This window comes from Glycine soja, chromosome 11 (assembly GCF_004193775.1).
Source record: "Glycine soja cultivar W05 chromosome 11, ASM419377v2, whole genome shotgun sequence".
NCBI classification, from domain to species: domain Eukaryota; kingdom Viridiplantae; phylum Streptophyta; class Magnoliopsida; order Fabales; family Fabaceae; genus Glycine; species Glycine soja.
In genome coordinates, this window is record NC_041012.1 from 1010141 (window position 1) to 1034813 (window position 24673).

Genomic DNA, 24673 nt, shown 5'->3' on the forward strand with positions numbered 1-24673 from the left:
ATGATTGTCGGGTCGTCTTGTATTATGACCGGTTATGGTATTCATCCCTGTTAATACCGTACGTGAACTTGACCACATTTTTATGTGCGATCAATATTAGAAATAATGGGTGGATAAATATGTGTTTTGTAAAATTATGAGATAAACTAAAAGAATTAAAAAAGTATTAGAAAGATGAAAAATTAGTTGAAAGTTAGAGGTAAAGTAGTTGAAATTTGATAAATTAACTATTGAGTTAAAAGTATTTGTCAAAACTAGCTATTGAATTAACTAATAAGTATGGAATGTTATAAAATGACATTGAAATTTGGTAACTCAAACAATTATTACTTTTAATGTTTTAATTTAATGAAATTAATATCCAAAAAATTAAGACAATATTTTTAATTTTAAAAAAAATATTAAATGAAATGAGATAGTATAAATTATTTTTATATTATAATTTTGATGGTGCTATATTATAAAGAATTGATAGTTGATTAAAAACATGTTAGCATTTATTTTATAGAATAAGGATATTAGATTTCCAATAAGACTGATGATAAAACTAGGAAAAAACTTAAGAGCTTGTAAACTCAAATGCTACATGAATAATTTTTTTAAGTAATTAATAATGTATTTAATATTTTCATATCATGTGTGGATGAGCATGTAAAGACAACTCTTGAAGATTTCCTACTTTCTCATGGTTTTTAAATTTTCTTTTATGTATTTTAAAATTTCACATATGTTTGATATATGGTTTATTATTGAACAACATAAAGAAAAATAAATGTATAACTAGAGAACAAGATAAGCATGCGGCAGGGCAAGTTTTCCCAGTTCAACCAATAAGGAAGGAGCAAATTTACGAATGACACCTGAGAAGTAGGAAAAATAAGATTCATCTTAATACGTCCTGCTTGTCATCTTTTTTATTTTTTTGAGGAATTCATCCATTGTTGTAATATATGAAAATGTTTTTTTTATTATTTTTAAAAATGAGTAAAAAATTAAATATACATTAATTTATATTTTTTTAAATGACTAATTTTAGCTTTTGAATAAGATACTAACAATTGTTTTAAGTATCTTTTATATAAAAAATCAAATTATTATAAAAAATTAAACATAATTATTTTATTATTAATATTTTTAATGCAAACAAACAGTGACAAAGTTATTTAGTTATCAAAAGAAAAAGTGACAAAGTTATTTATGACCATGGTACTATATTGAAGATTTTTCTTTTCTTTTAGAACACGATTCTATTTTTTAATTTCCATTATTATTAATTTAAATATCGTTAAAAAAATTTAAAACACTTCTTGAACTGCAATTTTTTTCTCTCCATAAAATCCTTTAAATATTTGTAATTACATTTGACTTATTACTATGATATCTATTTTAATGCCAAACACAAATAAAAGGAAAAAGGTTGATCTATCCATATTTGATAAAAATCATATATAATTTGTCACGGGAAATCTTATGGATAGTAATATAAATAGATTCTTGGTAGTATTATTAATATTATTAAGTGATATGAATTTGTGGTGTCACCTTATCCTAAAAAAAGAGAAAAAAGAAAAGAAAGGATTGTTGTGGTGCTTAATGCATTTTTTTGCAAGTTGCGAAAGGGAAATAGAGTTGAACGCATGCAGGTGACGTGGCATCTCCAAACTCACTTCGATTTACTTACCCAAACACAGACACAACACAACACAAATTCCTTACTCTCGATTCGACGCTTCTCTCCTTCCTTCAACGGCGCTTTCCACTGTGGCCACCGGTAAAGCTCTCTCCTCTCCGCTTTAGGTTTGATTTTCTTCAACGGTGATTTATCTCTCTTTCTCTGCTCAACTTCACTCTTCAATGTGTGAAAATGAAATTGTATTGTGATATTACCGAATTGTGAACTAGGATGCGTTAACTGCTGAATCTGAATTCTGAACTGCAGTCTGCAGCTAGGTTTCATCTTGTTAAGATCCATGTGATGTTGTAAATAGTGTATAATAATGTTACGATTTAGTTGAATATAGTGTTAGCGGAAGAATGACAGTATTAGTGGTGATGTACACACTCTAGGGTTTGGTTTGAGGTTTCTCGACCTGAAAGAGAAACTATCCTGTAAAAATTATTAGCACTCTTAAACATTGGCCTTGTCTAATCCTGTTGTTTTGAGTTCCCATTTCTATGGATTATTTCAGATAAGCTTCTCAACAAACACTTGTAGTTGTAGGAGAAGGAAATAAGGAGGGAGAACAAATCAGACTTTTCTCATAAGTTGAAATCAACTTATTCAGAAACTCTCATCTATTTTCCAAAAGTTGAAGTGAATAACTTGATTATAACTTATTGGAGAAGTTTGATTTTACCTCCCTATTTCTTCTTTTACAAGTGTTTGTTGAGAAGTTTATCCTAACTGAGCCTATGTTTGTGGGGAATACCACTATTTTTGCACACCGAGTTTTAATATTTTATATGGTCTATTCTGTTGTGTAGATCAATGTGCCATGCTCAGGTTATTGATGGGATGTATCAATTTATGGATAGGTCATTTTGTTACATAGCTGTCAATTTTTGTTCACACCAAAAAAATCCTGAGTCTTATTTTTTTTACTTAGTTCAGTCCTCATTTTCTAATTCCTTATTCATTGTTTTCAGGGTGAACCTTTCAAGTTTGTGGACACGCTTTCATGTACAGAAGCAGCAATATTGTGGCTAGGATTTTTGACCGTCAAATTTGCACTCCTGCTCCTGGCACTAGTGTAATTTCGTACTACCAATTATATTTGAGATTTTTTTTATGGGGATTCTTACAAGTGTGATGTTCTTTAACCTCTTTTTAGTTTATTATCTTATTTGGTGCAATAATTTATTTTTAAATGCCGAGGTGTAGAAACATGAATTGTTCTTTCTAGTTTAATTTTGGTGGAGGGGGATGGGGTGCGGGGGTGGTAACCTCTAACAAGAAATTGCACAATGATTGGGTTGTAATTTTAGAAAATGTGAATATCCTTGGTGAAGTATCAAGAACATGAGTGAGGGAAGATAAATAAGGTTTTGCTTTGTCAAGTATAACCTGATGTTTTTAATGTGGAAACTTGAAATGCAGAAGGTATATATGATGTGACAAACTAACTTAAGTGGGAAATTTGTAAATTTGTTGTCTTGTTCCTCTGTTGAAGGAACCTGAATTGAATTTAATTTTTGCAGGTGTAATTTAATTCTTGCAGGTTCATCATGCTCGGCGATTCTATGAAAATTTGGTACCAAGTTACACAGTATATGAGGTTGAGTGCCCAGACCATTCATTTCGTAAATTCACTGATGATGGCCAATACCTTATAAGTTTCAGCAGAAATCATCAGGAGTTGATTGTTTATAGGCCTAGATGGCTTTCTTTTTCATGCAAAGATGAAGATTGTGATAAACATGATTTGCCATCAAGAGCAAAGAGATTTGACAGTTTTTTCACCCAATTATATTGTGTACCACTTGCTTCTTGCAATGAACTTATATGTAAAGATTTCTTTCTTTACATGGAGAGTAATCAATTTGGACTGTTTGCTACTTCAACGGCTCAAATTCATGATGCTCCTGCTGTTGGAGGAGCTGTCCATGGTGTTCCTTCAATTGAGAAGATAACTTTCCACCTCTTGAGGTGCTTATTCATCTTTCTTTATATTTGATTTTTTTTTTTAAATCTTCAAAGTAACCAGACAAATCATATTCTGATCACTCTGGATTTATGTATTTTCCCCATTTCTCACATATTAAATTACTAAATTAGACTGGAAGATGGAGAGATCTTGGACAAGAAGGTCTTCAGTAATGACTTCGTTAATTTAGCCCATAATATGGGTGTCTTCTTGTATGATGACCTATTGGCAATTGTATCACTTCGCTATCAAACTATACACATTCTTCAAATTAGAGACTCTGGGAACCTTGTTGATGTACGTGCTATTGGGGAATTCTGCCGCGAAGATGATGAGCTTTTTCTCAATTCAAATGCTCAGGTCAGTAAGCCTTTGGTATTGACTTTATTGTAATGTGTTTTGTGGAGCATACCATTACATATATTGTGGTTTTTTTTGAGAAAAAGATGTAACATTTTTTTTCTAATTAAATATTCTTCCAAGATCTCGTGTCAGCTTAGTTGGTGGAACTGGGACATGCAACAATGGTGCATGGGTTCAAACTTCATAATTCACTCCACCCCGTTTCCCATTCTCTTACTCTCTCCCTCCCCTTGGGGCTTCCCCTGGGGTTTGCCTCAATAGTGGGTCCTCCCTTTAACTAAAAAAAATCTCTTAATGATGTTTTTACAATTCGCAGGCAAGCCTTGGTGCGACATTAGGTTGCTGCCTTGTGACTTAGAGCTCATTGGGTCAAATCCTAGAGTGTACATTTACCGTCCCTAGAACCCAGTAGGAGAGAGCCCTTGTGGACTGGGTCATCCTATAATGCTTTTACAATTCATTTTTGAAATCACTGCGATGCACCTTAGGAATGCTTTTCAATTCTGTTTCAGTGTTTCATGCTAATAATTTTGTGCTCATCTTTGATTGTCACTACTTCCCAATTATCCTCTATCAATTATGAAGCCATCCAAGCTCAATATTGATAATTCTGATGGTTTTGTGGCATACTTAAAGCACTAAACTCACAAATAAAGGCCAGTCACCAATCATTCTGACAGGGCATGGCATTGTCTGACAAAAATAAACAGCTTCAATTGCCTGGGAACCACATTGAAAATCACCTGCATCAAGGCCAGCCTAATCTGGGGAATTCTTTTCTAAGTGGTATAAAACAGCGATTGCTTTCATTCATATTCCAGGGACTATGGAATGAAGAAAGAGATGATACCTTGGTTGGTCTTCTAAATTAACTTCTTATTGTTGCACAATATTTTCTTTCCATATTTTATATGGCTCTTCTATGCTGAACGTGTACAGTTCTTATGTTATCTTGGAAGGTTATAGCCTTATAGGGACATAGCGTATTTCATGATCCTGGTTCCTTTTTCCTTTTTTTCTCTTTTATGCTGAAAACTTTAGTTTCTTTCCTTCTGTTATTCACAGCAAATTATTTTAAGATTTTGTGTCTTATATGCTGTCACTACCCATGGACATTATTTCTTGCTGTACATCTATATTTCTGTGTCTTCACAGGCTGTACATGTGTGGGAAATGGAAATGCACTGGGTTTGTTGTCCAAAACAGTCATTGTCACACACACACACTTTTGCAATAAATTAAAAGAAATTACAGTGAAGGAATTATTGGTAAAAATATCTCCAATTTAAGAATGATTAACCACACAACCAGTTAATCATGTTCAAAGAGTGGTTACTGAATAATAACCTATTGACTTAATTGACCACTTGTATGCGTAATGATTCCTGAACTAGAAACATTTTTGCTATTCCTTCTCTGTAATTTTCCTTTGTTTGCATTTCCACATATCCCATCATTATTAGGAAATTGCCAAGCATGAGTATGTATATGGAAAATGAAATATTCTAAAATCTGAAATGGCAGGCCTATAGTTTGCAGCTATGCAGTTTGTTATGACAAAAGAAATGGTTCTTTGTGTATGAGCGTGCAGACAAGCATATATGTACCTTGTTAAATGCTTAACCCTACCCTGCCATTTTTCCTAATTACTGTTTTGTAATTTTTGCTGTCTTGATTTTCTGTGATTCTAAGTTGTGGGTGTACAAGTTTTTGGCTGTTATGTATATGGCTTAAGCTCTGTATCTTTCCAATTCAAAATTTTTTAATATGTAAAAATTAATTGTTTTGATGATTTTGCTTCATCTGTCAGAGGATCCAAAGGCTCAGGAAGAAATTTTACTTCCACTTTCAAGATTATGTTGATTTGATTATCTGGAAGGTAGGGTCTGACACTTTTTTATGCATCTTAAATGACTTTGTCACAGCTTTATCATCTCAAGAACATTTCACTAATGGTTTAAACCTTCTTTATGTTTTTCCCCTTTGTATACAATAATAAGGAATATAACAAGTTACATCTATTCAACTCATGGACAGGTGCAATTCTTGGACCGACAACATTTGCTAATCAAGTTTGGTAGTGTAGATGGAGGGGTGAGTTCTCTGTGTGTGTCTTTTTCCTTTTAACTCTTTATTCTCATTGTACCATTCACATCCCCTAAGTGAAAAATTAAAATTACTTACAAGAACCTGAGTAGGCTAAAGCCCAAATATAAAATAAAAAATGCTATAGCATTGTTGTTTCCTTTAGCTTAAGCATGTGGCAGCCCTCCTTGAAGTAGAGTCCTAGCTTCTCTGTAGGAGACTCCTCACTATACAGAGAGCCTTGGTTGAAACCAGGGTTGTCCTGTCTTGTTGAAACATCTAGTGTCTAGGATTAACGCTTAAACCTTGAAGTTTATAACTAGAATGGTAATTTTCTTATAATTCCCCCCTCAGTGCTTAAACCTATTGCTGAAATTTATTTTAGTTATCAGACTGGGACAATAAGGATTGAATTCTTGATCACTAGGTCATGGAAATCTCATGCAGTCATACCATGTTAAGTACTAACTTTTAAAGTCTTACAATTTTTAAGTAGGCCCATGAGTATTTTTGATATCTTGCAATTTTGTCCAACTAGTTAAAATGGGTCATGGCTCATGTTTTGGTCTATATCTAATTAAACATTCCAGAAAATTTCAACCTGGAGACTTGAGTGGAATCATTATGTTTTGTATTGAAGTAATATGACAAATGTGTTAATATTTCATGCTTTCAAGCCTCAGGTGTCCCGAAATGCTGATCACCACCCAGCTTTTGTTGCTGTATATAACATGGATACAACTGAAATTGTATCATTTTATCAGGTAAATGTTTTTCATCATGTTTTATTTTCTTGGGTTTTCTGTGTTAGTAGTGTCTTGGTGTTTTCTGACTCATTTTTACATCTTATCAGAATTCACCAGACGAGCTTTATCTGTTGTTTGAGCAGTTCTGTGACCACTTCCATGCAACATCAAGGAATTCAATGTATATGAATTTCATATCTTCTCATTCAAATAATATCCATGCACTGGAACAGCTCCGGAGCATTAAAGATAAGGCAAGCAGCTCTGCACAGGTAGTGTTGTTGGTTGTATCCTTCTAATCACTTGCCTCCTCTGTCCCTCCCTTCCTAGATAAAAGAAAAAACAAAAGACAATGTACGTGATGTGCTAATGTGTTCTGTGTATAAATTTTGTTTGTTGTTTTGCAGTTTGTGAAGAAGATGCTTGCCTCTTTGCCCTTCAGCTGTCAGTCACAGAGTCCTTCTCCTTACTTCGACCAATCTCTTTTCCGGTTTGATGATAAGGTTTACTATTGATGTTTGTTTGCTTGTCTAGTTTCCATGCAGTGACCTGAGTTTTTTAATTAAATTATATATATTTGGGACAAAGTTGGGGATATTCTGGTGAAAGTGGAATTCCAGCTGTTAGATGAGCATTAATAAATAAGTTAGCTGGAATCTGGAATCAAATTGGGGTCCTCCCTTTGGAGACAGGTCATAATATCAGTTTGACTTATTACTTAAGGCCTGTCTTTTTATCCTGTTGGGAGGGTATCATGTCGATCTGAATGTCCATTTTGTGACTTTTATATATCTGGAAAGAAATTTGAAGCTGAGTTTCTTTGCTGGTGGTGGCAATCTTTCCAACACTAATATTGACAACTGGTGTATTAGAAAGGATATAGTAATTGGAATATAGATTCTAGAGGCTGATTACTGTTTGAGATTCCAATTTTATTGAAAAAAGAGGGGTGATTGGAGGCATAGAATTTTACGTTGAATTACTTTGGGAAGAAAGATTTTCTATGGTTATTCATGTGAAAAAAAGGGATTGGAGGGGGTGGAGGGGGAAAAAATTGGCATGCAAGTTGATGTGCCATGTAAAAAGCGTTTGTCTTGTATACATACATTAAACATACACGCACATGCACAAATATCTGCAAGATTTACTAAACAATGAATGAAAGTTCTCAGTCGTTTAATTTACTTTTGTCTCCTTTATAATCCACAAAAATTGTGATTCTTCACTTTAGTACTTTTTAATTCTTCCCCGTCGTTGCAGCTGATTTCTGCAACTGATCGACATAGGCAATCAACTGACCATCCAATCAAGTTTATTTTAAGGAGGCATCCGTATTCTCTCAAATTTAAGATCAAACCAGGTGCGCTTTTTCTCTTGTTCAAGCCTATTGTTTTCTAAATAAACATCAAAATGCCAAGGTTCCTTCCTTCACTTTCGAGGGTCAAATGATGGATGGGATCTGGGTTTTTTATAATAAGGAGGATGCGTGATGGAGTGAAATGCATGCGGTAACTTTTTAAGAGAAAAAATCAACAACTTGAACTGCATTTTGAACATGAACTTAACAGAATTTATTTTATGCTTCAAAATTAATTATTTAGGTCCTGAAGCTGGTAGTATGGATGGTCGTGCAAAAAAGATCTCGTCGTTTCTTTTTCATCCAATTTTGCCCCTTGCTCTCTCTGTTCAACAGACTTTGTTCTTGCAGCCTTCAGTTGTAAATATTCACTTTCGAAGATGAGCGTAGATTTATAGATTACAAATGAGAGTAGATTTACATTTACTTGTCTTCCACTGTTACCGTCTTTACTGAATCAAGAGGATGTATATTCAGTCGGTACTTGCAAGCCAAAATGTATGTCAATCAGATTCTAACGATTGCTGTGACAATCGACGCTCTTCTAAATTTTGGTCATTTTATTTTATTTTAAAATTTTAAACTAATCACCGAAATTTTTATCATTTAAAAAATATTGGAAAAGTATTATTTGCAACAGCATTCTAATTAATATTTCTTTTATCACATGTTTTTAGCATTTGCTTTTACAATCAAATTCGTTGGAATTCCCTTGGGTAATCGTCCGCTAGTTTAATTTTTCGTGTAACACATGATTTAACGATTACATTGCCTTAATAAGAAATTTTAAAGTGAAATGTCTGATAGTCATAGTCATTTAAATTATATCACAAATATTAAATGTACAGTTCTGATTTTGTTATTTGTATTTTGGTGTATGTAGTATAATTATTAAAGTATAAATTTTATATGAATGTTCACATATAAAAAAATGGGTGGCACAAATGTCCACTCGAATTAAAATCAAATTCTCATTTACTTGTAGTATAAGATATTACCGAGTATAATTACTTATAAGATTAATTGATGATTTATCATTGAACATTTTTTTACTGTTTAAGTCACACGATTTATGTAACTTTAGATTAAAGTAGGTGACTGATTACAATTTTAGAAACTTTTTTTGAGTTTCATTAATTTTAGGAACTAAAGCGACACAAATCATAATCAATGGTTTATAGAATAAATTTAACGTGAATGTTTTGCATAATTAACATTTGACCTTCAATAAATTCATGATTCAATAAATCACTACAGTCTGTCTACCGGTGGAGGTTGAGATATATCATGCATGAGATTATAATAAGCTCGAATCTCAGTACGTTCCTTTATATATATATATATATATATATATTCAACAAGGACATTTACAATTTAAAAATTACTGCAAACAATATATGATATACTCTAATGCTGGGCAAATATATTACATCATAACCTTGGACCTAAAGTAAAGGACACTGAATTTCGAATTCTGATATATTGCTCATCAACTCCTACTACTAAATAGGCCTAAGTTCAAAATTTAGTGTTGAAATTTTCTGGTCATTTTCAGGTGACTACCAAAGGTGTAGGAGCTCCTGAAATTCTGAAGTAAGATTCACTTGCTTGTGCATGGGGATATGTTGCAACTGAACCCAAGGATTTATTAGAATTGCATATTTGATTGAATCCTGACCATTTCATTTGCATGAAGCTGCTCTTCCTCCACGGACCCACGTGCATTTTCTTTTCCTTCATTGATTTCTTTGCAGCATTGCACATTACTCGAACAATGGCAGTTAAGTACTCCAGTTTTCCAATATAAAATTCGGGCAAACAGGACACTAGTTTCCGGTAATTTTCACTTGCTTTTGCAATCTGAAACTGCTCCCTCAACTCCAATTCCACCAGAAAATGAATCTTCTTCCTAGTTGATGTGTTTGCAATCACCTCAATGTATTCGTGACAGCCTAAAACATATATAATATATGAAATTAGCTAGGCTTTGTTTCAAAACAACATTATTAAGTTTTGGTACATTTATATAATGTTAGGCTTGTTGGTGAATATAAATGTGTGTGCATCGCACCTCCAGGAAATTTTTTAGTTGTTCTCCATTTTGAAATGCAAAGGTTGGTACTGAATCCTCTTTCGCAGAGCCCGTCAACCACTCGTCTTCTCAAACAGGTGATGCAATCCGAAGAGTTAGCCTTCAAGCAGCTGCAAAAATCAGAAGCTTTGACCTCTTTAATGATTCGACCAACCTCAAGTCTCAATTTTGACCCACTTAAATGGTACCGCTCCAAAATTTCCTTTACACAAATAGAATAAAAATTATTTTTGGTTACCAAAAATCCTTTTACTTTTCATGATATTGGAATTATAACATCATCCTAATTCCAATACTTAAGAGATGAATCAAGTCTGGATCATGATTGCATGTGAAAACATGTTTGGTAAAGAAAAATTCATTTCAATATAATTGTTATTGGACAAATATATTGCGAATCTTTTTATGTGGTTCAATTCCCCTTGGCCCCCTTTTTTGTTTTGTAGTTTGAATTTTTAAATAATGTATACAAAAGCACGTTGATCACATATGTTGATTTGATCTAGTAAACAATCTTTTCAAAAAGCCAAAGGTAGAATAAAAATATCTATAACTCATGTGGTATACATTATTTTTAGGGAAGTAATCCCTTAGCTTTTAGAAATATCTTTCATAAAATTGGTAAAAATGTTCTCGACACGTAATATGATTTTATGGGGAGGTTCCGTGAATCACCACACTTAAGATGTGGTGCAACTTTTGTAAGTTGTCACCGATCACCACCAGAAAATAATATATATATTCTACCAATTAGTTTTTGGTAAATATATTATTCTGGCTACCAATTAATTAACACTTCAATTCAAATACAAGGATATATAGAAATCAAGACCAAACTTCTTGATTAGATATATGATTCGGAACTACTCTACTAAACAGATAGATAATTTCTCTTACTTTTAAGAATTGTATGTAGCAAACATTTTAAAACTATTCAGCTGAAATCAGACCAATTAATCAAAGAAATTAATGAAATCTATATGTAGATTGAAAACAAATTCATACGAGATATATATCATATCTGGATTGAAATATGTTGTATCCTTAAATCAATCTTGTGTTGATAAGAAGAAATTAAGCATTGTGAAATAATAATTGACAAGTTTGTGAATTAATGAAATAATCAAATCAATCAGATACATTTTTGTCCAATATATATAAGAATTGGCCAGAGTCGATCGTATTTGGTTCTATTTCATCAAATTAACAAGTTTGTGAAATAATGAATAATGAAATGATTTCGAGTACGTATATACCTGAAGCAGTGAGATCTGAGATTCCCAATACAAAATTCGCTCGGCTGAGTCATCGGAGTCGGTGTTGTTTTCCCACCATAGGTTTAGATTCTCCACAGACACAGAGCGATGATGATGCATATGCAGCTGATCTGATACATTGGAATTGGAATAATAATATTGTTCATTCATCAACATAAACACTCTTTCTTCCAGGCTCTCCATATTTATATATATACTTACTAGAGATTAATTAATTAATTGCCCCTCCAGTACCCTTTCTATCTCATTCGATCCTCTGGAAGGACAAATTAATTAAGCAATTTTTTACTAATTAACCAAAGAAAACTCCGAAAGTTTGGTGGAAGAAGAGATGACAATATATATATATATATATATGCTCTTCTTACAACAAAAATGAACATCTCATTGACGTATATATAGGGATAGGCTAGGGTTTGCCATGCTAGTGTGGTGTGGATCATCAAATAATATTGGGCATGTATATATGACGTTAACTATGTGGCTTACTGTATTTCTTATTAATGCTTTACTTCCTATCATGATTTTTTAGACTGATTCCAGCGATTGAAGAGTTAGATTATCCACATGTTAGCAAATCCCTCTCTTTAAATAAATCTTTTTTCAAAAGCACAATTAATATTTTTGTCAATATATATTTAAAATATTAAATGATTTGTCAATTATTGTACACCGGACTTTAATTTGTTGGTGTTAAGTTTGTATTTAATTTAGAGGAAAAAATACATGACAATTGAAATAAAAGTTTGTTAAATTTTAATATAAGCAACTCGATCTTAGCCAAAAATATGCATGTATAATTTCCCCACCTAAAATAATAAGTTGAACTAGTTCAGTGATTCTCAGTTGTTTCTTCCGCTATATAAATTAAACTATTCTATTTTCTTGCTTTGCTTCCCTCTAAAATCGCTAAAAGAATTTGATTAGCGAAGAAAATATCTTCTACATTTGCGTGTTTTCTTAAAATAATATCCATTTATATAATTATCAAATGGTGGCTTTTATTGAGGGCGATATGTATCAATATCAAACTACCACAATTTAACGTGTGGTGTAGCTATAGGAAGTCATAATCAACCACCCATAATAAACGAAAATATCTGCTCTACACTTCAAGGAGAAGGGAATAAAAATAAAAGACCACTCTTCTGTTTCGGAACTCCAAAATCAGGTTAACATAATAATTTTTTTGGTATTTTCGTTGTCATTTCAAGTTTTTGAGCCCCTATTTCTATTTTATCCCTTGATTGAAAATAGAAAACAAAATTCTCAGCCACCGAATATAACTACCACTTGTCTTGATCACTGCAGTGGTAAACTTTGTAGGATAGTGTTATTAGCCACGAAGGACACCTGAGCAACTAAAATGCTACGCAAAATGGAATCTAGAGTCGGCCAAAGGTAAAATAACTCAAATTTAAATTTTATGTTCATTAATAAAAAAAATTATTATTAGTATTTGTAAAACAAAAAGATCATATATATTTATAAAAAAAAGTCACACATATTAAAAAAATATGTAAATACCTTAATTATCAAAGTATATGTAATGCGACAATTTTTTGTTTATTTTTTTTAGTGAGGATATTAGTCTAGTCTTATGTATTGATAGTGATGTGTCTATTATTTATTGATCTATCATCTACGTAAGGAAAATAAATAAAAAAAGTTACGTTACTTATATTTTGACAATTAAAAAATTATGTTAAACATTTTAGTAACAGATGGATAAAAAGAAAAAAGTTGGTGGTGGGAATGGGATGGTTTAATTTAGAAATTAGAATGGAGATGTGGCTAAACTGAGTTCATTATCCTGTTATGTTGTTGTGTTTGTGTGGTATTGGGTTAAATGGTTAATGATTTAGTTAGCATATTTGAAAATCCCATTCTGAGACTTCTCACTCCCGCTTTGAGGAAACTCTTTAATTTGTCTATCCTCAAGAGGGAGAGCCCCTCACTAATGCTTTCAATTAATTAGCTATCACAATATTCCTCTGATCCTCTTAGTAATCACATTTCCTTTTTCTCTTCTCTATCTAATATTGTATATCTTGCCAAATGCACAACTTTTTGTATTTTAAAGTTCACATTTTACCGTGACATTCCAAAATTTGCTCTTCTCTCTTCTTTTTTTACTGGCTTTTCACTTAGGACTCTCAACCACATACATTTCTTCTCACGGGATAGCTCATCATCTGGTGTTTGTTTGGTTTGTGATATAAAGTCATGGTTAAATTACTTTTTTTTTTTTTGTCGTTTGCCTATGTGTAATAAAATCAACTGTAATAATATTAATTAATTGAAAACAATAGTTAATGAGTATATTTAAAATAGTTAATAAAGTCAACCTTCAATACAATTTCAAAATGAATAAAAAAGGTTAATTGAAAATTTTATAACTTTAAAATTAATTTTGTACAATTAATTTATTTTTTTAAAAAATGTTCATCCAAACACACTTTTCTTTTATGAATCCCAAACACACTTTAGTGCCTGTTTAATAACACGGTGAGTTGAACTTATTGTGATCTTCTAAAGCAATTTTCTTTTATAATTTTTTTTAAAAATATAAGAAAAACTTAATTACTTTTATTTTATTTAATGAGATTATATTTAAAATATTCTTCGTTTAATTTAGGATTTGTGCTTATTATCAAATTCCAATAAAAAATAATTTATAAAATATTTATTTTTTAATTAGAAATGATAGAATTTAATGAAGGAAACTAACTTTTAATATGAAATCATTTTTTTTTCTTATAAAAGAGAATGGAGGGAGTAAATAGTTACTTTTGTGTTGACTTCACTATCGTTTTATTTTCAATGTGGATGTATACTGCTAATCCAAGTGCTTCAAGTGCATTCAATTCTACCACAAAAAACCATTTTTTTTTAAAAGTGCATTCAATTCTACTCAACAAAATGGTAGCCAAAAAATGCATTTAATTGAAGTGTGGGTAATGAAAAAAAGTGTTTTCAAAGAATAAGTACTTCATGCTTTCCTTAGCAATTCCACACCCCTTACACCTCATTTCATTACTACCAATAATATTTCAGAAAGCCTGATTATGGACAGTGGGTATCCTATCTAGAGCTACTTTCTACACACCAAAAATAAACTTTTGGAGGCACACATTTCATCCACTTTTTTTTTTATATATAGAAAAAAACCCTCCCCTGCCACCCTTTTATGCTTTGCCTTGATTACTTTGTAGGTGGATTTGGTCGAATGTTGGCCATTTTGCTCAGTCTTCTAAACCCATCTATCTTGTTCATTAGCTATATGGTAATGCTCCTCATGAATGCCTCCATCTCTTTCAGTAGTTTTTTCTTCTACTGAGATAAGTTCCTTCTCAATGTCCAGCAGCCCGTCCAAATCAGTTTATTTGAAGTTAATAAGTAGTTTATGACCTCCCTATAGATTCTTACTTTTATAATAAATTTTACTATTATTTTTTTATCAAAATAATATCTTTGAACTCATTTTGATAAATTTCTTGTGAATAAACTCTTATTTTGTAAGAATTTATTAAAAAATATTTAATTAGATTATTTATCTAAATAAAATAATAAATCTTGATTGAATATTTAGTCTTGTCTTTTCAGATTATGCTTGGTGAATATTGTGGGAGAGAGAGCCCTTGTTACTTGAATAAAAAAGCGCAAACGCGTAATCAACTCTGCTTAATTGTTTCCAATTCCTGGGTTGTTGTTGTTGCTGGGTAGGCCTGAAATGAAAGATCATTAATATTGGCATGTGAAAGCAAACAGAAAAAGAACAAATTTGCACTTTATGCGTCCTCTAAGTTCCCATTGCCACTGGAACGTATAATGTACGTGCTTTAGATATTTGTTGTTAGATGTGGTTTTCTCATCAAGGATTGAACTCGTCAACCATTCTTTTAACACATGCATGCAAGTTGCTCTAGTGGGAGGAAGGGAACATCACTCTCTTAACTTCTTCTGAAAAGTTAAGGAGATGGTAGCTAGTGGATGTGGGAGTGATCCACCATCATAATCATTCACTTAATTACTTTTAGTTTCTATGATTTTGAATGAAAGCCAACGCGATACTATTACCATCCTTATTGTTTTCGAAAACAAAAAAGAGAGAGGATCGATAATATTGGTAAACATAGATGAAACAAATCAAAGAGGTCATTTGTTTTGTTGAATCTTTAGATGAGAATGGATCGCTCTGTGTCAAAACTTCTATTAATCCTTAAAATAGTGTCTGAATTATGATGCTAGACCAACACATAGGAGTATACTGTACGCCAAAGTACATATATATCATATATGGACTTGTAAACGTGCCTTTGGTAAGGCAAATTACGTTTTCCAAATCACAATTGAATCTGAATTATCTAAAGTCATGCATTTATGCTAATTTCCAATAGACTTTTCAATTAGAATAAATAAATATTTACAAAAATATTTTTTATGGATAAAGATAATTTTCAAGTAATAACCAATTAGAATCACTTGACTCACTTTATAAATTATTTTTAACACTTGTAAAATTAAATATTAACATGCTTATTAAATTTAAATTAACTTACTAATTCTTACGAATTTATGAGTCCACTTATATTTTGTAAGTTAATTTATGTATAGACAGATTATAGGTAAACTCGATCAACTCCTCTAAGGTAGATTCTCTAGTTTTTATCACTGAATTAACGAATCATCAAATAAAAAGAATAGACCAAAGTATAAGTTATTTTAGATTATTTTTTATTTATTTAGTATTCAACATACTTTCATTTAGTGTGTTATTTCTGAATAATTTTTTTTTCTTTAATAACATTAAACCCTTATTCTCTAATAACATCTCCAAATCTTCAATGTGAATAATATATAACTATTATAACATCGACAAATTATTATATATTATTGATATATTATTAGACTTTATTATTTATGTATCGTAAAATTTATGATGTATTATTTTATTTAATTATATTGTTAAAATATTTAATTAGTATGTTATTTATAAATATTTTACTATTATTTTTTTATAAAATAAATTCTTTACTAATATAAGATTTGTACACAAACTCTCATAAGTCGGTCTAGACACTCTTGATAAACTTGAATATTAGTATTATGAACTGTGAACACGTGCTTATTCTATATCCAGTCACAGTACCACGAAAGAACAAGAAGAGGTCTGGTGAAGGGTTGAACACTTCAAAATGTGAATATTCAGCACTAGAGCAACAGCCAAGATCTCCATCACATTTAAAAAAAAAAAACATTTTTTAATCTCTCTCTAACGACATTCCGAGGGAACCAGTGAACAGATCAACAATAAGGGTGAAGAACAGAGAAGGAAGAACAACAACAGGTAGGCACGGTGGCTCTCGCCGGCGATGGCTCAATCGGAGAGGGAAGAGTAGGAGGGTGGGGCCAACAGAGGAGGAAGAAGAAGCAGAGTGATTTGGGTTGGAAGAAGGAGAGTGTGATTTGGGAGAAAAATGAGAGAAAATTAAAGGTATGTGGTGAGTGGTGAGTGGTGAGTGGTGCGTGAATTTCATCCCCTGGAAGGGCGTGTGGCTTTACAAAAACCTGAAAGCAAGGTGTGTAAATTGAAATTCCTCCTCTCATCATGTTTTCAGCTAGTGGAAGACTCCTTTCCAATAAAATAAATAAATAAATAAATGATAACGAGCTTTATTAAAATATTATCAGGGTCATCCCTCAAAAAAGATTAACAGGGTGGTCAAAATAAATAAGTTTTTATTTTATTAAAGTAAGCTAATTATGATCAAAATACATTAATAATTACGGCCTCCAGACTTAAAATAAAAAAATAACTAACTTTATGTTGATTGAGAAAGTTAATTAATATTATTTAATTTTACTAATCACATTGGAAAAACATTTTTTCCTAAAGTGTTTTTTATTAAAATTTAATATAAAAATAAAATGAATCATTGAAATTAATTGAAAGGTATACGAATATTCTTAAAGTGATATCATTAAATATGATCAAATAATTAAAATTTAATTATATTTGACTTCAAAATGTTTTTTTTATTTTTTATATTTAGGTCCAAAAAGTAGTACTTTTTATACAAATTTGTTAAATTTTCCATATTAATTAAGAAGAAAAAAACTTAAAACAACTGTGTTTAATAAAAAAAGAATTTATTAAATCAACAACTAAAAAACTACTATATGCAATAGTATTATAATAAAAAAAATCTGAACTAAAGGATGCATTTAGAATCTAGTTGGTGGCCTTGGTATTGGTTGTCCCTCCAACTTGGTAAGACTTAAATGCAAGGACAGACTTTTTTATATTATTGATTCGTGCGGTGCATACTAAAGCTCTTCCTTAAATTTTACTTTGATCTTTGAGAAATTTGACTTTACTTTCTTCCCAGTTCCCACCTACCCGTTCGGTTTTGCTTTTTTCAATCTTCGAAAACCCTTTCCTTTGGCTCTAAAAATCTTCAAACCTATATAAGCACATCCTCTTCATCTTCTTCTCTCAGAATACACAACACAAAGTCAATATAATTATAGTATATCCCTATGAGTAGGAGTTCGGCGATGCATGGAATTACAAGCACAAACAACAAGTTGAAGGGAGTTCGGCGTCGAAAATGGGGCAAATGGGTGTCGGAGATTCGTGTTCCGGGCACGCAAGAGCGTTTGTGGTTGGGAACCTACGCCACGCCGGAGGCTGCCGCGGTGGCTCACGACGTTGCCGTCTACTGTCTAAGTAGGCCTTCTTCGTTGGACAAACTTAACTTCCCCGAAACCTTGTCTTCGTACAGTGTTCAGCTCAGGGACATGTCTCCGAGGTCTGTGCAGAAGGTGGCTTCCGATGTTGGCATGGATGTTGATGCAAGAAACATTGTTGCGGGCAAAACTTCAACGGTGGGGGCAGAAACTAATTGCGAGAGTGATGAGAGGACTAGTACTGCGTCTGTGTGTAATGTTGTTGGAGAAGGTGGTGCTGATCATTCGGATGTGTTTTGGTGGGATGATGATGGTGGGTCTTGGCATGGAAGTGGTGGAGATTCTACGGAAAGGGATGCCTTGAGCATTTCCATTGAAGATTATCTTTAGCTGTTCTAGGTTTCAACTTTAGTTATCTTTTTTTTTTTTTTTTTATGATCGATGCGCATAGTTAGTAGTTACAGATAATTACTGCTAGTGTTGGTGTTTAAACGGTCAGAGATGATGATATATAATTTGATGTGCGCTAGCTGCCTTTTGAAGAAACTAAAAAAAGGTAAAACAAGAAAGATTGTACCCCCAAAATGAACTTGGTCAATTTCACACTTTCACGCCATTTGCATTTTGTGCACGTTGTTAGTTTTCAAATTGTTAATTCCCTTGCTAAACCCACTCAAACTTGAGTGCGTTCACCTTTTATTACCACGTAGTAACTGAGAGTTAACGAAAATATTTCTTTATAAAAATTATTTACCATTTAGTGTCTTTCGTTTACTTGTAATTATTCAACTTGTCAATAAGATGAAAGTTCTAATTTTAGATATAATAAAATTCAGCTAGTATTTGTGAATTACTCACTTAGAAACCACTTACATATAAAAGTTAAACTAAACCAGTACTAGCTAATTATGAGAAACGAAACTGATTGCCTATTTAAGGGATGTAAAGTTGTTTTCATTGCTTGGAATTTTTGTCGAATAGCAGGAGGGCACACAAGAGACTAGCAACTATAACTAGGGAGTACGGAGAAAGAATCATACGTGTCATGTATGCACAACAAAATCAAATAAAAAAAAGTCAAAGTAAGCTCATAATTTTTTTAATCAGACCACCGTGATCAGCGGAATAGCTCAACTCTTCGTTAATCAATCAGTTATGAACATATAAAAAGTCAAATTAGCATTGGATTTAAGATACCTATATCGATAAAATCCTTTGCAAGTGAGCAGGCCAACCATTAAAGGGTACATCAATAATGAATTATGATATTTGGAAAAGCAACCAAGTGACACCCTTTATTTTTTTTCTATTTCTCTTTTTCTTTATCACATATCAGTCACTTATTTTTCTTCCCTTCCTATCTCTTTTTAGATGTCTATACCCCAAAAGTGCCCAACAATCTTTTTCCCAATGAAACAGAGTAAACAGACTTGATATGGAATTTTCTTCCACAAGCCTACGTCACTCTTAGCCACAATTTACAAGAAGCCAGCCAGGAGAAGGAATACATGATGGCTCCTATTCCTGTTCCTGCTGATCTCATCACTACTTCAGTCCGGCTCACTTTTCTTGTGCCTGTTAATTACTAATTGCTAGTTCTAGTTATCTTACTTTCATAGTTCATCCACAAAGACAAAACATGTTCCCCTGCCTTTGGAGTCCATTCCCATCAAAAGTTTGTGTCCTTGCTTGGCCCTCTCTGTCGACCACATTTTGCATTTGTCTCAAAGACTTTACCTTTTTGTTATAGAAATAACTGGGGCCCTTTTGATGATACGGGGCTTGCTTTCACTGTTTCTTGCATTTTGCATTTCTTTGCCGCAGCGATCAAGAAAGATGCATACATGCCAATTTACCAATTACCAGTAACAGAGACCTATCATTGTCATAAAAGATTGCATTCTTTTACAGGCTTCTTGATGATAGGCTCTTGAATGCAATCACAATCGCAGCCGACATGGAGTCCAGAGGTTCTTTCAAAGATTACAGTGTTCACACTTCACATCTTAAACCTCTGAACATTTTTGTAACACAAGAAAATGAATTTTAGTGTTTTTTTTTTCTTATCTATTGTTGAGAAACTAATTTAATGACAAAAACTGAAGGATCAATTTTGGAGTTTACACTAATTCTTTTTAGTTTTCTTATAAATCTATGCAAACTTCTAGATGAGAAAAAAAGATACAATGGTTGAATTGACTTTGCACAAGTGTCTCTTTTTTTTTTTTTTTCTTGTTACAACTATGCATAATTGTCTATTCATACAAATGGACAGATTTTATTTTATAAATAAACGAAAATAAAAACCTTAAAGCACATAACATCAACAAACATTCCATTAAAATTTCAGAATAAATGTGCCTTATAACCGGCTAGCGTTCTTCTTAGTCAAGCTTCCCATGGCCTTTGCTTTCTCCCTAAGAACAAATTTCTGAGTCTTACCAGTTGATGTCTTTGGCAGATCAGTAAACACCACAGTTCGAGGGGCCATAAAACGAGGCAAACGATTCTGACAAAATTGGATTATCTCATCTGATGTGGCACTGCATCCCTCCTTGAGCTTCACAAATGCACAAGGTGTCTCTCCCCAATAATCATCAGGTCTCCCAACAACAGCTGCCTCAAAAACTGCTGGATGACTAAAAATGACTCCTTCCAACTCAATTGTGCTAATATTTTCTCCACCAGAGATGATGATGTCCTTCGAGCGATCCTTAAGCTCTATGTATCCATCAGGATGCTTTACTCCCAAATCACCAGTCCAAAACCATCCACCTTTAAATGCCTCTTGTGTTGCTTTCAAGTCCTTCAGATATCCATTCATCACAGTGTTGCCCCTGAACATCACCTCACCCATGGTTTTTGCATCAGCCGGTACACTCTTCATTGTGTGAGGATCTTTCACATCTAGGTCTTCCATCCCAACATGGGCCACTCCTTGACGTGCCTTGAGTTTTGCTTGTGCATCTCGAGACAGATTGTCCCATTCTGGTTTCCATGTGCAAATTGATCCTGGACCATAGGTTTCTGTCAAACCATATGAATGAGTCACATTGAATCCCAGTTCTTCCATCCTGATAATCACATCCGGAGGCGGTGGTGCACCACCTGTCATCACTTCGACCTTTCCCGGAAGCGGCTTCCGGACTTTGGGTGGTGAATTGATTATCATGTTTAAAACTGTCGGTGCACCCCCCATGTGAGTAACCTTGTGCCTAAAAATATTGTGAAATATCCCTTCAGCGGTGACACTTCTTTGGCAGACGTTAGTGCCACCCTGAGCAGCAATGGCCCAAGGGAGGCACCAACCATTGCAGTGAAACATGGGAACACACCATAAATATACCGGCATAGACCTCATCTCGTTAAGAAGAACCGTAGCCAGAGAATTAAGATAGGCACCTCTGTGGCTATAGATCACACCCTTGGGGTTTGATGTAGTTCCAGAAGTGTAATTAAGGGAGATTGGATCCCACTCATCCTTTGGCCTCCTCACCTCAAATTGAAGGCTCCCTTTAGCTATAAGATCCTCGTATGTCAAGGTTCCTTTAGCATGGGGAGGTGATGGATGTCCAGACTCCAAAATTAAGACCAAATGGGGAAGCTTGGTGGTGATTTTTGACAGGATTTGAAGTGCTCCTTTAGCAATATCAAGTAATTGATAATCAACAAAAACAAGTTTGGCCTCAGAATGTTTTAGCAACAAGGAAACCATTGCAGAATCATGACGTGTATTTAGCGTGCAGAGAACAGCCCCTGACATGGGAACAGCAAAATGCAGCTCATACATAGCTGGAACATTAGGGGCCAATACAGCAACCTGATTAAATTCATCAGAAACCATAAGTATGAATAGATAAGATAAAAAAAAAAAAAAAAAAGTGTTAGACTTTCGATTCAATCCAAAGCAAAGATCAGTACATCATTAATTGGGTTGCAGAATGATGAAGAGAGAGAAACAAACCACATCGAGGGGAGAAAGACCGACACCAAGTTGAGAAATGGAAGAAGCAAGTTTGATGCAGCGTTGGTGTGTCTGGGTCCACGTGTAGGTAACGTCACCGGAGACAAGAGAAAGTCTGTCGCGGTAAACGACGGCGGCGCGGTCCAAGAAGCTGATTGGAGTGAGAGAAACGTAGTTGGCAGAGCACCGGATACTTCCCTCCATCTCTCAACCTGGCTTGTGCTCAAACTCAAACTATATATTCATATTAATGCATGTGACTGTTATTACATAATATGATAATCATAAGTACTTTACTAAATTTTGGTAATGGATTCGATTTCCATCTACTACTATTAACGAATCTGGACCCTTGGATTAAATCTGATTTATTGAAACATGTCGATTTTCATCTACCGTCGTTATCTCCGCCAGACAAATACTTGTCGATTTTCATCTCATCCATCCATAAGTTTTAAATAATTAGTAATATCTCAAGCAGAGAAAACGTCACTGCAACTGCAACTGAATCCGGTATGAGTACCACTCACACTACCTTCTTTTTCTTTGCCAGTTTCCAATGGAATACTTTGTAAACATTTCTTTACCCAGATGTCAATGAAATTTCTTAAGTTATGGATAATTAATAATTGAAATTTTTCAAAAAAATAAATAACGACAGACATGATTTAAAAAGTTAAAATTAAAATATATCTATATCATTGTTTTATAATATTATTTACTTGTGAAATAATCTTTTTAAGAAAAATGTTCTTTTTATGCTTATGCAATATCATAATTAATCATTTTACTACATAATTGTTTTTACTATTTCTAATATTTAAGTTTTTGTACTTATATAATATAATAATTCAGGTAAAAGGGATTTAAAAAGTAAAAACACTGTTCCGCATCGTGTCATTCATGATTCATGTGATAGAAAAATGATTATTAAAGAGGATAGCCTTCGCTACCTTATCACCATTACGATAATAAAATAGTAGATTATCACAAAGCAGTCGTGGATGGATGTGCCACGTCCAATGGCTTGTCCTTATTTATTTTGGAGGGATGTAAGTGGGTCACTTTAAGTTAGGTTTAGGTTGATTTGGATTAGTTTTTTAAGAAGAAAAAAAAAAGAAATATAACTTATTGGTAAAGGGTTTAGGTTGGATTGGATTAATAGGATAAAATATTTAATTGTGTCTATTATTTTTTTTTAGGTAATATTTTTTATAAGTTATAATTTTTATTAAATGAATTAGATATAATTTTTTGTATAGATTTTTTTATTAAAAAGAAATTTTAATGATGATATCACATCTCATTTTAATTCACCAACTCCTGTTTATTTATCTATTCACGAAGGATGAAAAATTAAATATATTATATAAGGATGAATTTTAAATATTTTTTTCTACCAAAATCAATGAGTCATTATGAGATTTACTCTTTGTAAATAAATCCAAAAAAATTTTAAAAGCCCATTTGAAGTGACTTGAATCAACAAAATCCTTATCGCTTTCATTAAGGATGTGTTGATGTTTATTCCATTCAAGTCAACAAGTCTCTAATCAATAGTCAATAATATTTGATTTTTTAAAATTTTAAAAATATATATTATATATTACATATATTAATAATAATAATAATAACAATAATAATAATAATAATTTAATACAAATTAGCAGATCAACGAGTCAAATCAATGATTCAGATATTAAAATTTATGACCCAATTCAAAATTCAATAGATTTAATTAATTGAATTTAAATTTGATAAAAAAATAAAAATTATCTAACTCAAACCGTTTGAGTACATTTGGATTAATTCAAATTTATCGGTGACCCGCACCTACTTATCTTCCTACTTTTTTTATTTTCCCATCGTTATGGCCTCCTTATCTTTGTCTTCGGATCCATTTTCTGTGGGAAAAAAAAAAAAAAACCAGACAGGGCACTTATGAAATGTTTAATTTAAAAAAAAAAGAAACGAAAGAAACAACAAATAGAAAAGGAGATAGTTTTATGTAACAAAAAAAATGAAATAATTTAGTAGGTTATTCAGTAATTTTTGTTTCTTTTCCTCGTTTTATTGTATAAAAACTTGAAGGAAATAAATTTAGGTATGTATATTATTGGTAAGTATATTTAATTAGTTTAAAGTTTTTAAAGCTGAATTTCTTTACCTCATTAATTACATTAAATAAATAAACTTATTTTAATAATCTGTAGTGTTTTCTTAATACTAACTTTTAATTTCTTATATTTTATTTCTTTAGTATTTTAAAAATATTTATTAAATTTATCTATTATCTTTCTTTACATAGGATTTCATTATTCTTTTTGTTTGGTTCTTCCACTTGTTACCAGTAAGATTTTGTTTTATTTTTTAATATTTTTTGTTAAGAATATTTTAAGATACAATAGAAGATTAAACGTACATATAGTACATTATATTAAAAAACATATAA

The 24673-nt window shown here is 32.3% G+C and overlaps 4 protein-coding genes across 10 annotated transcripts; 2 read left to right on the forward strand and 2 right to left on the reverse strand.

Annotated features, from left to right (window-relative positions):
- Window positions 1–1542: 1542 nt before the first annotated feature.
- LOC114375976 (light-mediated development protein DET1-like) lies at window positions 1543–8834 on the forward strand. Of its 5 annotated transcripts, none has more exons than XM_028333858.1 (12): window positions 1543–1771; window positions 2647–2750; window positions 3219–3646; window positions 3776–4004; window positions 4688–4861; window positions 5818–5886; window positions 6045–6101; window positions 6770–6856; window positions 6946–7110; window positions 7246–7341; window positions 8099–8198; window positions 8440–8834. In XM_028333858.1, exons 2-12 carry the CDS (start codon window positions 2679–2681, stop codon window positions 8577–8579), a joined length of 1617 nt encoding a protein of 538 aa, XP_028189659.1. In that variant the 5' UTR covers window positions 1543–1771; window positions 2647–2678; the 3' UTR covers window positions 8580–8834. The 5 variants fall into 5 exon arrangements, with proteins under 5 accessions (XP_028189659.1, XP_028189662.1, XP_028189663.1 ...); XM_028333861.1 differs by having other exon boundaries at window positions 6776–6856; XM_028333862.1 differs by having other exon boundaries at window positions 4718–4861.
- A 664-nt stretch (window positions 8835–9498) lies between these two features.
- LOC114375980 lies at window positions 9499–11957 on the reverse strand. 2 transcript variants are annotated; one of them, XM_028333865.1, is made up of 3 exons: window positions 11544–11957; window positions 10267–10489; window positions 9499–10147 (listed from the first exon to the last, which is right to left on the reverse strand). In XM_028333865.1, the coding sequence occupies exons 1-3, from the start codon at window positions 11745–11747 to the stop codon at window positions 9747–9749; spliced, it is 828 nt and encodes a 275-aa protein (XP_028189666.1). In that variant the 5' UTR covers window positions 11748–11957; the 3' UTR covers window positions 9499–9746. The 2 variants fall into 2 exon arrangements, with proteins under 2 accessions (XP_028189666.1, XP_028189667.1); XM_028333866.1 differs by having other exon boundaries at window positions 10267–10397; window positions 11544–11956.
- A 5918-nt stretch (window positions 11958–17875) lies between these two features.
- On the forward strand, window positions 17876–18888 carry LOC114375983 (ethylene-responsive transcription factor ERF020-like). Its single transcript, XM_028333871.1, has one exon. It carries the CDS (start codon window positions 18108–18110, stop codon window positions 18645–18647), a length of 540 nt encoding a protein of 179 aa, XP_028189672.1. The 5' UTR covers window positions 17876–18107; the 3' UTR covers window positions 18648–18888.
- Window positions 18889–20426: 1538 nt separating this feature from the next.
- On the reverse strand, window positions 20427–22777 carry LOC114375975 (probable acyl-activating enzyme 1, peroxisomal). 2 transcript variants are annotated; one of them, XM_028333856.1, is made up of 2 exons: window positions 22222–22777; window positions 20427–22077 (listed from the first exon to the last, which is right to left on the reverse strand). In XM_028333856.1, exons 1-2 carry the CDS (start codon window positions 22423–22425, stop codon window positions 20620–20622), a joined length of 1662 nt encoding a protein of 553 aa, XP_028189657.1. In that variant the 5' UTR covers window positions 22426–22777; the 3' UTR covers window positions 20427–20619. The 2 variants fall into 2 exon arrangements, with proteins under 2 accessions (XP_028189657.1, XP_028189658.1); XM_028333857.1 differs by having other exon boundaries at window positions 22179–22307.
- Between the last annotated feature and the right edge of the window lie 1896 nt (window positions 22778–24673).